The 14277-nt window shown below is 48.7% G+C and overlaps 1 protein-coding gene across 1 annotated transcript in view; it reads right to left on the bottom strand.

The window, feature by feature from the left end:
- Nucleotides 1-14277, bottom strand: part of LOC8024949 (homer protein homolog 1) — a 47395-nt gene that overhangs the window by 11345 nt on the left and 21773 nt on the right. Inside the window, exon 2 of the mRNA XM_029980510.4 lies at nt 9490-9646. Within this exon, the coding sequence (XP_029836370.1) occupies nt 9490-9646 (157 nt within the window). The remainder of the gene's footprint in view (nt 1-9489; nt 9647-14277) is intronic.

The raw sequence follows: 14277 nt of genomic DNA, 5'->3' as shown, positions 1-14277 counted from the left end.
TTGCGTTCAGAACAACCACGCCCCCTGATTTGTCCAAGAGAGCAACCACGAGTAGACGAGACAATCATGCACCGCGACTATACTTGTGCTGCCTTGTCAAGGCCCTCGCAGCTTCCACAGTGTTGTAGCCCCACACCCCTGCGAGAGCACGTGGCTTCGTCCGGCATATCATTAGCGCTCGCTGTAAAGCAGGGATTTCCAAACCCCGGCCCGCGGATGGACTTGATTTTTTTACGCGCCCGGTCCGTAACCCGCCAGCTACAAACGCCAGAAATAACTGCCCGTAAGAGAAGGGGGAAAAAAAGGCATTGTGATGCGCATTAAAAGCGTAAACAAAGGTATACAAAAGCATAAGGGAAAACTGCACCAAACCGATGGATATCGATCGCCATAATAATTGTTGCATATCGTTAACACCGTAGACGATTCAGGTTAGATATAACTGGCTTTGTTGTCAGTCTCACGGCATGACGCGCATCCGCTCTCCGCCACCGCCCCAACAAAAGTGCGCAGCGCGCGCGCGCGCTTTCGCCGATTTTGGGACAGATAACGCCACCTCGTGGCCCAAAGGCGAATCGTGCGTTACAATATCGTCATTCCCAGCATTACTATTCGTTGTTTCCTGCTTCATGTTTGTGTAAACATGAAAAAATTCCTTGGCGTTCTCACAAATATCGGGCCTAGTGTCCTCTGTCATGACCCTTGCACATTTTCATCGACCAGATCTATCATTCTCATTAGTCTTCTGTCGTGCGTGAATATGTCAAAGTTCCCATGCGCTTTGATCTATGCCTGGTGAGTTCTGTAGGTCACAATTATTTTATAATTTCATATTTAGCCAGATATGAACCGCAAAAAGAAAGGATATGTAGTCATCCGGTTTACATTTCTTTTTTAAAATTTTGCTCTAGTGTATGTAGATTTCTGCACCCAAATGGCGTATTTAGGCTCTTTTTTTTCTTTTCTATATTTGTTTTCAATGTTTTCTGGAACTCGACTTTGCGATAGGTCTTCAATCAGGCCCCTTAGCCAAAGAAGTTATTAGACCCCTGCTCAGTAAAAAAAGAGGCGCGCTGCAGCACAGCTAAAGCTACGCTAGCTTTGACACCGTAGCACGAAATAGTTGACGCCTAGCACAGGGTAGTCTTCATACACGCGCTTTCGGAGGATGACATCTCGGCCATTTCATCACAAGATTTAGGGTGGCGATGCGGGCTCGTAGCGATGCGGGCAGGCACACATTCAGGCACTCAGTCACCAACTGCTGCGGCACGAAAAACGGCGCCTCCGTCTGTTATCTCTCAGTCGCAAGCGCGGCGTGACCAACCTATCTACTAGTTGGTAATCACGCAACGTACGCAGCAGTGCAGAGTACGGTCTTCAGCGCAACTCCCGGCTGCTTATATTGCACTTGTAATGGGCGCAGTCCATGCACGAGTCTGGCCTCGCACACGCGCATGCCCGCAAACGCGCTCACAATGAGAAGAGAAGGGCTCCCTAAATAAGGGGATTTCTGGAGACAAAGGGGTTTGTCTCCATAAAAAGGCCGGGAGGCAAACCTTATTGTTTCTTGAAAGCCCTCGCCCCACGGTGCCTCTGCCTCCAACATGCTCGCTAATTGAAGTAAAAAATAAAAATCCTTAAAATCAAAGACTGTCGCAAGTCAGGCGCACAATACGACAGGGGATCCACTTCGCCTTTGTGAGAAAATTTGCGAAGCGTCGCGTATTCGTGCGGAGTTAAGCGACAAGGCAGCTAGCGAAAACGACGTGGAAGCCGTCCGCTTCATCTATACGCAGGTGTAAGAAAACCTCAATTCCTGCGGATCGGCTTAGTTTGGCTTTCGCTTAGCTCGATACGGAGTGATTTAGCTGGCTTTGCTGCAACTAGAAGGAACACTTCTCCTTGCATGTGTACGCATCAGCAAAAAACCAAGCACGCAGTGCTTCAGGGAGAAGGCAGGGCCTTTTCAATAATAAATAACCCTCTTCAGGCAAAGTGACAACTACAAAATACAATTGTTCTCATCAAAAAAAAAAAAAAATGATGCAGCGTCAATGAAGCATCAACCCCCCTGATCCGAATTCCAGGCATACGTAAATATACTGTATAAAGGGTCACGTATAAAGGCTCTTTTACGTGTATACCGAAAGCTCACATGACCAATACCCCATTCCCACGACCGTAAAGGTACCTTTAGCTAAGGGACCTTTTATTCTCTGCGGCCAATCAATTACCGATCTTCCGCGCGTAGAGTGTGCTCGCGACCCAAGATCACGGGCTGATTCGCCGATAGCAAAGGTACCTTTATGTTAAAGGTACCTTTATGTTAAAGGTACCTTTATGTTGACCATGTGACTGGGGTATAACAGGAGGTATACGGCGGCAGGCCCATTAGCCTCTTCGACACCTTTTCTTTCACTTGATGTATTTTTAGAGCGCAGCTCTCAGGCGCCCCTTTCCGGGTTGAGTGGCGTCGGCGTCGCCGTCGGCGTAACCGCGCGCGTTGCATTATCGGACGCCACAGTTTCCCCGCTAAATTTAGCGGAGAAATTGAATTGGTGTTGAGGTCACGTGACGCCGATTTCTCCGTTAAATTTAGCAGGGAAACTTAGCCCGCTAAATTTAGCCGGGAAATTTTTCCTAAATTTCCCCGCTAAATAAAGCCGGGAAATTTTCGCTAAATTTCTCGCTACATTTAGCCGGGAAATTTTCGCTAAATATAGTGGGGAAATTTCCCGCTAAATTTAGCGGGGAAATTTAGCGAAAATATTCTGCTAAATCGGACTGGAAGAGGAGAGGAGGGTACGAAGAGGGAGGGGGAGCACACCCTCCGAACCCTCCCCTCCTCCTCAAAAGCTGCGCTCTAATTTCGCGACACAGAGGATTGTAAACGTCTTTCAATTTTGTTTTCCCCGAAAATAAGGAGCAGCAGAACCTACCAATACCAATTTGTCGAGAAATCGTATCGCTAGAACACCAGGTTGCTTTTCTCCTTCCCTCATGCTCAGAAATCTACTCGGCACGCAGCATAAACATATACATATATATATGCATATATATATATATATATATATATATATATATATATATATATATATATATATATAAACAAAAAACGTTGATGCCGTTTTGGTGTCTGCCAGAGAGCCCAATTAGAAAAAATATTAATGTTTAAAAAATATAGTTGTTTTCTTTGTCTTTTTTAGAGAGTAACTTTTTATTTGTTCATTTTAAAGTCATAGTTCCAATTAGAAACTTACTGGGCCTTACTCCCCCTCCTCCTCCTCCTCCTCCTCCTCCTCCTCCTCCTCCTCCTCCTCCTCCCCCTCCCGCCCCCCCCCCCCCCCCGAAACAAAATCCTGGTTACGTGCCTGGTGCTGATAGAATAACGAATACTGACTAAATGGCCCTAGCCAGTTCTCGTAATTCTTCCATCAGTCAAACGTTATTTAACGAAGGCGACAGGTATAGTGACTTGCGCAGCAACGAAGGCCAGCGCACACCTCTTCGTCGACTTTCCCCCCTCCCTCTCGAAGTAGCAAAAAGGAACGGCTAAACAAACGAGAAACCTTCCTCGTACGGGTTGTAATAAAACCTACTGGAATGTTTCAGACTAAAGTAACGGACAAGGTGAGAACGACAGGGAGTCTCCCATAAGCCGCAGTCCCCCTACATCACACAAGAAAAAAGGACACGGAGTTCCTCTGCAGACAGATAACTGGATTAACTGCGAACACGCTCAGAGTATCCTCAAAGCACGTTTGCTTCCTACATGCTTCGAACATGTCTGCAGACAGTTTTTTAAACGTCCAATTAGACGTGACTGTCGTAGAAGATATGGATGCATGGATGGATGTTAATGGCTACAAATTTGTAACGGGCGGTAGCTTGTGCCACCTAGGTTGTCTAAAAAGAGAAACATACGATACCTCCCGCCTCTAGAAGCCAATTTTCTCCCCCTGTCACCAGACAGTGTGGGATATCACTAGGATGACCTTCGGACGCACTAGACAATGTCTGCGGACTGACTTTTGTACGATGTGTAAGCGGTGTGAGGGCCGCTTTAGATGCCCCACCTGTGCTGGCCGCTGCACTCCGCCGTGCTTCGGCTGCGGGTGCGGGATTGAAGGCCCACGAAAACGCCGAAGCGTTATCGAAGGTGGGAAGCTCGCACTGGAGGCGGGACAACGAAAAATACCTCACTGCCATTTTAATCCTGTCAGTGAGCGAGGTTTCGCCAAGGCGATTCGAGAGACTGGTCCCGAAGTGGCAAACAAATGATGTCACACAGAAGGCGGAGTGTCCCGCTGCCGGATGTCGCGATCCTGGCGATTGGTCGTAGAAGTGCTGGCGAGAAGCGCGACCGAACGTGAGATGTCACTGTTGTCGCGACGTCCCAACTTCTCGCTGCCGAAGCTTCCGTGGGCTGCCAGACTAGAGAGCGACCTGCAGCCGAACAGGCGTCTGCCACATCCAGCACACGCTGCTTGGACACCGCCAGGATCGCGACCGGCGACAGCGTGACACTTGCATGACGTCATCAAACAAAAATAAAAAAAACTACTTTTTTTTTTTTTTTTTTAACGCGGTAAACGCACCGGTTGGAGATGCGTTCCAGGCACCATACTAAATCTCCGGATCCGCGAGACATAGGGAGTTTATATTGCAAATCGGGTGCACCGCCTCGCAATCTCTCGTTGCGTAAGGATAACACGCATTCGAAACAAAAGCTAAGCTGCGTTTTTGAACTTTTTGTTCCCGAAGACCTTTCGACCTTTCGTTCCTCTCGTCCCCGCAACTGTTCTTGTCAGATTTTGCTCGCTTTGTCCCAAAACGTTGGGAGTCTTTCGGGAGGAGATCGTTCCCAGAGGCCCGCGGTGCCCTGACGAGCTCTGCCGTTTTCAACCGGCCTTCCGACGGGATTACCGAGCTTTCTCCGTTTGCCGCCGCCGTACGTGATCCGAATGCCGAGCTTCGCCATCGATTACCAATGACGCGCCCAGTTTTCGTTTCCTACATAAACACGAGGGTATTCGGAAAAAAAGTGAGAACACGGGCCTAGCCCAAAACAATGCTCGCAACCTTTCCATTGTAAAAAGAAAAAAAAACAAAGGGGGGGGGGGGGGGGGGGGAGGGAAGTGGGGGCTTTAAAATGCGACAAAAAATATAAAAAATAACTCCAATGTCTTTTTTTTCTTTTTTTAGTAGCGATTTTTTTCTTTGTTTTTTTATATCCGAGTAGATAAATTTTGCGTTAACTAACGGAACGTTTCCAAGAGGCATCTCAGTGCCTCGTCACGTACAGCAAGTTTCTTTTTTGCCCATGCTACCCTAGACCTTAATTCTGTCCGTATAAAAAACAGACAAACAAATACATGCTAAGACAAAAGGGCGCTATGGCGTTGTGTGTTCCGACGTAAAGGACGCTGTGACGTTGCGCGAGGCAAGCATCTGATTTCCGCAGGAGCTGCTTTGCTCAAAATAAGATTTTCCACCCGAGGTGGCGCCAAACTTTCGTAACAGCAAAAAAGAAAAAAAAAAAAAAAAAGAAAAAAAGAAGCGCTAATGGACGTGTTTTTTTTTATTTCTGTGACGTCACATAATTGATTCGTTTCTAGTGAAAATACTTCGTTTCAGCTCAAGTCCAGACGCAACCAACCCCTCTGAGCTAATGGGATCAATCGATCGGCGTCAAAAGCGCATAACACTGGGCCTTTTCTGCTTACGATTGGGTCAGCGACGATAGAACACGTACAGTAGCATGTCGAACGCCGTGACGGTGCGCTTTTAACACTGCCTGATTGGTTCCGACAGCGCGTAACGTCGGCTGCGTCTCGACCGTAAGGTGAAATTCGGTATAGTGATGCCACATCTCTCTGGGAATTCGAGGTCAGAGTCTCTCTCGTGCAGTTCTCGTGTTGCAGAAAGGCTGTGGACCAACGCGCACTGCTGACGTCGGGCCACGGTGCTGGCGCTGCTGTCCGGACGGCGGATGCGGATGCGCATGTGCAGATGTTTCACCTCATACGAATCTATAGGTGGCGCGCACGCGCAGTGGTGCATGCTCACGCCTGATGTGCGCAAACGCAGGCTTGTTTGTAGACAACGTAGAACGCGCCGATAAGTACATCCTTACCAGATACCAATGAACGCGGAGTGTTGCAGCTTTCAATGTATACGGTTTGCGGAATAAGGGACAACCGGATCGTCCAGACAGGCATTTCGCTAAGTCGCAAAAAACGACAATCACAGCGTATACATTTGTAAGCCAAATAAGCTCAAATGTACGCATCGCACGCCAAGTGTCCGTTGATGGCGGAAAGCAAAGTGTCTGTCAACATTCGTTTAATTTCAGCTGTTATAGACAATGATAGACAATTATAGACAATAGACAATGATGCTTTTTATGCTGCCCTAGAAACAGTCACGTCATTCGATTGAAAAGGTTCATGGCATGATTTTAATAATGTTTTTGTAAAACTTGTTGCAATCTTCTCCGTGTGTCGCGATAGTTGTGACTTTGTTGTTTCATGTTCGCGAAATCTTTTTTGTTCGATTGGTTGTCTTTTTATGAACGTTTCCAGTATAGTACCTGTTACGTCATACTTGATTTTTTGTGTATAACCCCCCCCCCCCCCCCCCCCCCACTGTAATGCCGAAAGGCGCTGTGGGTATCAAATAAATAAATAAATAAATCGATTAGCCTGGCGGGCAGCCGAAGTCGGTGCCATAAAGAAAGACGCGAGTTTAGATGGACGCCGGTTTTTATACAAGCCGGGCGTTGCTCCATCGCTCCTTATACAATCGCGTCGCGGGGATAAATCTCCAGGAAGCTGCGTAATATGCGTTTCAGTTATTTGGCCCGAAAGAGTCGGTAGAGAAGCGAATAGAGCGAAAGCCGCATCTCAGGGACCGTTTTGTGTTGCCGTTTCCAAAACTACAAAAAAAAAAAAAAAAAAAAAAAAAAAAAACGAGAATGCAACAAACTTGGACGAAGGATGTTTGTCCTGTTCGTCCTCTTCGTCTGACTCTTTCGTATATTTTTGGATGCAACAAACGTACTGAATTTTGCCACAGTGGAGTCTGCGTAATGTCTCGAGCTTCCGTTTATATATGTGCCGACTCGTAAAAAGTCTAGTACAGGCATTGAATCAGTCCAATAACGTGACCGAAGAGCCGTTTGTATCGAAGCGCTCATCGTAACTGTTTCATTTGCAATGGGTAGAATCATTTCGAAAGTTGCCAATCTGTTCAGGCATTTACGATATTGACTAACATATTATTGGCAATGCATATGCCACGGCTGCTAGAAAATGCTCGTATACCGTTGCCCCCCCCCCCCCCCCCCCCAACACACACGCACACACACACACAAAATAATTCGTGTATCCAGAAGGTCTTGAAGATTCCAATCATTCGCTAGGCTTGAACTTGCGAAAAGACACAACGCAATGTTTTTTTTTTCTTTTTCTTTTTCGTCTGTATTTGTGGGTGCGGCACAAACTACGTCTCGGGAGGGCGAGAATATGGTTCAGATACATTACTAACCTTGAGCGCAAGGCTTCAATCGGCGAAAGGACGGCACTCACCGCTGGATCGAGTCACCAGTGGGTGGCTGCATTGACCCGTTACTGTAACCTTCGACACTGAGGAGCCCCCATTCCGGTGAGTGAATTCTAGCAGCCGATCGAGCACAAGTGTACTTCGCAAACAGGCACTTCGAGAAACGTCCTTCGACCCGGGAGGCCTCGTCTTCGCTATCGTACGAAGCCTTAAAGTTTTATTTAAGAGTCAGTCAAAGGGTGATCCGTGTTGTCGTGCGTGCCTCACCGATTCTGTCGACTCCAAATCTTTCCGCTTTGCCAGGTTCGGTCCGGCGGCTCGCTAACTCCGCAAAATCTACCAGCTAAGAGAAAAGTTTACAAGCTTGCTATCATGCACCCGGCCGTTTCCAAAAAAACACAGCCGCACCGACATTCTTCTTATTTTTTTTTTAATGACTAGGCATACAAAATAAATACGCGATGCCACCCCTATGGTCTACATCGTCTGAAAGCCCAGTCTGAATGGATGGATGAATATTAACGTCTGTACCATTTATAGGGGGCGGTAGCTTGCACCTCTTAAAGTCACAGGATCCCGGGAAAGTAGCGCCATTGCCTTCCCTGCCTGCTAGCCGAACACAAATGTTAACATACGGACGACCAAAACCTCGCAAGGCGATTGGCTAAACAATTTTGGCCCCTTCAAATCTTCGAGAGGGCTAAGATCACCATGGAGCATCATTGTACTGAAGGCGTTCCTCGCCAATATAAGCGTCTTTGGCGCTGTGAATGCAATCAACTTATCAAACATGCCCATCTCCACGGATCTCTTACAATTATTTCAAAACAGGAAAATAAGTTTTCAATGCCGAAAAGCACCGACACCTCACGTGGTGGTGGCAGGAAGATTGTTTCGCCGGCCTGTGGATAGCAAAATTTCGGTGTACAAGAAACGTTTCTATGAAGCTACACGTCACCAGCGAACTTAGATCGGCTCACCAGGAACGGAGAGGTCGGCTCACCAGGAACGGAGAGGTCAAAGAGAAATTGCTCACTTCTAGTATAGTGCCTGGAACGCGTCTCCGACTGGTGTGTTTAGCGCCCTATGCTGCCCATACATCAAAAGTGGTCCCCAAGTGGCAACAAATGACATCACAGAAACCGCAGTATCATGCTGTTGACTGTCGCGATCCTGGCGGTTGGCCGTAGAAATGCTGAGGAAAAGCGCGAGCGAACGCGAGTGTCGCTGTCGTCACGGCGTTCCAGGCGTCCCAACTTCCGGCTGCTGTAGCTTCCGTGGACTGTCACAGTGCGGAGCGACCTGCAGCAGAACAGGCGTCTGCAATATCCACCACAGCTGCTGAGACACCACCAGGGTCGCGACCGGCGACAGCATGACACTTCTATGACGTCATCAGGCGGAAATCGAGGGACCAGTTTTCTGGGCGCGGTAAACACATCAGTCGGAGACGCGTTCCAGGCACCATACTTCAAGGGGCAAAATGGCGACCATACTTAGAGTTACTTTCCCACGACCCAGTTACTTTAGCGCCACCCAGCTAAGGCGTGCTCAGGCAACACCATCTAGAACAATGTAGGCCTCCGAACGCCCCACTCTTCCTCCATGGAACGTTATCACAGTCGGATGGCGCCAACTCGGCAACTAGACCCGAGCCCGACACCGAGTGTCCATCGACGCGCTGATTGGGCCCGAGACCCAGCCGAGCAGTGACGCAGCACTCGTATCCAATCGCTGCCTTCGCTCGATCACACTGCGATGACGTCAAAATTCTAGCGCACAGGCTTTAATTATTCAAAGTGGTGTTGGTTCAGGGTTGCTAGACTGGTGTCCCAACAAAGCGTTTTCCACCCACGGTGTCCAGACTAGCTGTTGGAAGGTGGCTGCTCATGCTTTAGTTGGGCGGCGTGTGAGAGCGCGTACCTTGGTTCCTTCGACGCTGATGATGCGGTACAGGTTGCGGGTGGAGTCGAAGAAGAAGCTCACGCTCACTGCCTGGCTGCTGGCGGGGATCCAGGACCGCTTCGTCTTGGGGTCGATGTGGAACACGTGCGCTTTCGTGGAAAAGATGGGCTGCTCCCTGCAATACCCACAAAGACCGCTGTCAGCCGCTGTCCGCTGTCCGCAATCACAAGGGATTGAGGTGGCGTTCTGACGTCTTTACAGACTCTGCAGTCTGTACAAAGGTACATGTATTTAAACGAGCCTCGTTAAAGAGTTACAACATAGTCGTTGCTCATGTCCTCGCTGTACGACTTTGCGTTGCCCACTGCCGTCTCCGTGTGGTTCGGATCAGGCATCTGGTGGATGCATTCTTATTCAGTCAATTCAAACCGAGCCTCATCAATTACTTTTGAAGACAAAAAATAGTTATAACGCGCGTTTTTAAAATCGGATACGTGTTCTATATTAAAAAGAAGAAACTAAGTGACAAGTTTTCGCTCATGATTTATTCCGTACTGGTTTCTCACGGTATTTAGTTCGTTTTTCTTACACCCAGCCCAGAAGATGGAGAGTCACAGCCCTGAGACAAAAGACGCAAGAAGCGGATCGTGGCATAACGTTGATCAAAGTGCGTCGACATTGAATAGGAAGGGGTCATCTCAAGAGAAAAGTCGTTACACGACTTACTCCACTAAACTTTGTGCAAGTCACACTGGTTCTTCGTAGAAATGTCTTCAATACACATCACGGCTACGTACCCGTACCCATCACGTTTTTCTCGCTATAGGGAGTATTCACTGGAAGCCATATTTGTAGGTGCTGTTTAGAGCGCATGCTCAGAACGAGCTCACATCAATAGGCTGCTAAGACCGGTATTCTCGATAGTGCGGAATGCACGTTGCAAAAGAACTGTGGAAGCTCGCCATCAGCACGTGCTCAGCATTCGCGCACACAGCTATGGCCGCCAGTGAATACTCCCTTAGTGTATAGTATACTTCGTCGATTTACGTGCACCCTTTGCACCTGTGCAGAAAAGTGTAGGGCAATGTACTTCCGGTACGTGTATCGAGATATGACCGGAAGTACAACGCCCTACACTTTTCTGCACCGGTGCAGGGGGAGCATGTAAATCGAACGAAGCTACTATATACAGGATCGGGCACGGTATGTGACGTGCAACGCGATGTACGAAGCACTACGTGGCACTCCAGTTGACAACGCGCAAGCGCGCACACGCCGCCTAAATCGAGCAATCTCCGAAAGGAAAGAAAAACGCGTCGTTCTTTCAGCCAGCGCCCCCCATCTACATCTAATATATATATAAGGTAAAGACAACGCTACACTTTCTATACACAAAACGTGTCTTAAGTACCGACGTTACTTTTCTTTTTTTTTCTCTTCCCTTTCCCTTCGGTCCGCGGTGCGGGTGTTCCCACTCGTCAAGTTCTAAAACAAACCAATCAAACACGACTGACAAAAAATAAATAAGAAAAAAGAAAAACTGCTGGAGTTTGCGAAGAAACCCGACGAATCGACGGAGATTCAAGTGCACTTTTCTCTGAGAAAGGGGGAGAGGGTGGGGGGGGGGGGGGGGGGGGGTTAGTTCCGCGGAAACCCGACCGGGAATGGGAAAGCGAAGAAAGGGGCGCCGCGTGTGCTGCGAAGCGAATTGGACCTCCAGTTCACGAACGCGGCGGCATGGCACCGTTTCGCGTTCGACCAGTTCGATCGCTCGCGAGGCCCGCGGAACCCTCGAGCCCCCCCGCATTGCCAAGTCCGTTGGCCGGCTTCCAACAGAAGAAGACAAAGCTCGGCCCATCTGGCCTGCGCCCACCGCGTATACCGTATTTACTCGCTCGAAATTTCGCGCCGCCCCAGCAGTCGAGGAACGAAACAAACGTGAACTCCGAAGAGCAAACTTTTGACGTTACAGATCATCTCCGCGACTCAGTGCGAATAAAATCTTACCCGCTTCTAGGATAAATAACAGAACTGTACCTCTATTCAGTATAGTTTCTTCGTCAATCTATTCAGTCACAATAAAAAAAAAAAAATAAAAGTCTTTATCAGCCCGAGATCACAGCTGCATGAGGACGGACTCACACTTGGAAAGCGTTCGATCGCCAAACACCGGCGTCCAGCGTTCCACGTTGGCGTTTGAACGTGTTCGAAGAGTGAGTAGAGACCAACGAATCAAAATTCCAGTCAGAACTTGGCTTCCTGACGTCCCCGCGCGCTCTCGTCTCCTCTTTCCTTCAGTTTCTCGGTGCTATACTCTCCACAATCTCCAACAGGCCAGTGATCCCCATCTGCCAGCACTGTGGAGAAGGTGAAGAAAGGGGACACCTGCTCTTTTCAAGCATTATACCACACGTAGTTGAACATCCCGAACAGAATTAAGGCACATATATATGCCGTCAGTGGCCTGTCTTACTTAATCGTTGCAAAACCATTTTTTTTTTCTTTTTACCCGGCTACATCACGGTAAGGCGTGGACAGAGTTCCTCAAGATAAGCTTAGCAGGCAGACTGTCTATGAAGAGCGAACGAAACAAAATGTGTTCCATATTTCTGCCACTCATTTTGAGCGTGTGCGGAGAAAAAAAAAAAAAAGAAATAACGGCCGAACTTCCGGGGAGAGTATGCTACTTCGGGTTGGCTATTGTTTTTACGTGTTTTTGAGGACCCTTTTTGAGGACCCTCAGCAAGTAGCGCATAGTTTAAAAGTCTAACTGCCGAGGACTAACTGCCAAGGACCTCCCAAAATTTACTTATACGGGATCGACATGCCTTCCTCATCCCTCGGGTGAGAGGAAAGAGCGTTTGTTCCTCAAAGAAATGACAAATCGTGGGCGCATGTTCGGGACTACCTATTCGACTAGCCTGGTCCGTATACCTGAGAACGACTTAAAACCTACAAATCCCTAAACGCGTTCAAGTGCTTCGTGAACGGCAAGACATCGGCGGTGGGCACGTATAACTCCCCCAGGCGCCGAAGATACGCGCCGATCCCCCCACAGGGGTCGCCGAGCCGGGTCTTGGTTAGCAGACACTTCCAAAAGTTTTTATTACGTTTTTTTTTTTTTTAGCGCGACGCGAATCTCTGTAATGCACAGTTTTCTAATGTTTTGACTTGCTTGCTTTGGTACTGAAGGTTTCTTTCCCACAACACCGTGCACATTGCATCTGTACGAGCCGTAATGTCCTATCGTTGTACGGGGTGGCACTTACTTGGTCAATCGACGTTTTAGCGAACGAAGTCCCGCCCCCGACTTTTCACTGAACGACACTTTATAACGAATGGTCGGCCTCCGCAAAGCGTCGTGTACGAGTGGTCCAGGTGGGTTAACATTTTTGTAATGAGCCGCCGCAGACTGTCGCCGCGAAGTGGCGTGTACAAAGGGGGGCGAGTGGGTTAAAACGCGCCTCAGTGATACGTCATTTGCTAAAACCTCGATTCGCTCAAATGACCGCTGTTTCGCTAAAACGTCATACGCTAAAACGCCATTCGCTCATGTGATATGGACCCCGGCAGAACATCGAAAATAGGCTAGCACCGTCTGCCAATGCCGTCGTCCTGCGATCACCCAGGCTCGGCGGCGTCGGAGGCGTCGTCTCAAGATAACCGAAATAATTTCACTCGTGACTTTTTGTCCGTGCCATACGCATCGGCAGCACGACACCGGGGCATTTCTATAGAGCTCACAGAATCGCTCGCTATAGTGAACCGAGAGTCGTCGTGCACCCACCCAAACACAAGGTATACACATAGAGGAACCGGAAGTATCTGTATCCCCTTGTCATGACCACCGAAAGTGGCGCGCACACACTGTGTAAGATCCTAACTCGCGCGGTCAACAAACAATTGTCCGCATTTGCCCGGTGCGGGCACTGCGCTTGTGCAGAAACCAGATTCGCGTCGAGTGAAGCGTCTTGCGCATGCGCCGTGCCGACAGCAGCGCCACCGCCGCGGCGTGACGTCAGGACCGCGTGTTGGTGTCCGCATGGGTCTGGAAATTATTTCGAACACCAACTTTCTTCCTAGAAACCTGAAGGTTCCCCCCGGGTGTATCCTCGGGACGGGCATCGATATCATCTAAATCGTTTCTTCCGCTAAACGCAAACTGTTTTCCCAGTTGAAGCATTCTTTTCATACATGGCCGCTCATCGATATAAATGCTCTTAGCCACGCATATTGATGCGCATCTATGAGCCTAAAACTCTTTAATGCGCGAATGACAGTCGATCTGCACGACAGTCTGTATGATCCTGAGTCTATGCAAACGTGGAGCGAAAACTGGTGCGGCCTAGCGGCCAAAGTGTGAAACGGGAATTAAATACGCGAGGTTACGAGGTACGTAATTTTTCTTCCATTTTTTTTGTCTTTAAAGGAAGCCGAGTTCTTGGTAACGGAACCCCCTCCTCCCAGGAATTTTACCGTCCGTCCTCTTCCCCACTGTATTTAGAGGGCAAATTGAATTAGTGTATAACTAATACCCGCGCCACACGGGCAACTCCAATGCCATTTACAACGAATGACATTTGAGCGGACGGCCAATCAGCGCGCGACACTCCGGGCGTAGCGCATTCCACGCGCGACAGATTGCGAGCTGATTTGCCGATCACACAAATGTCATTCGTTGTACATGACATTCGAGTTGCCCGTGTGGCGCGGGTATAACCTATACACCCAAGGTCGCGTCACACGTTGCGCACCAAAATGTGTTACACCCTTATGGTGTATCCACACGAAGGAGAAATCCGCCCC

Source organism: Ixodes scapularis, unplaced genomic scaffold (genome assembly GCF_016920785.2).
Source record: "Ixodes scapularis isolate PalLabHiFi unplaced genomic scaffold, ASM1692078v2 PGA_scaffold1__304_contigs__length_218370807, whole genome shotgun sequence".
Classification (NCBI taxonomy): Eukaryota; Metazoa; Arthropoda; class Arachnida; order Ixodida; family Ixodidae; genus Ixodes; species Ixodes scapularis.
This window is presented reverse-complemented; position numbering and strand designations above follow the sequence as displayed.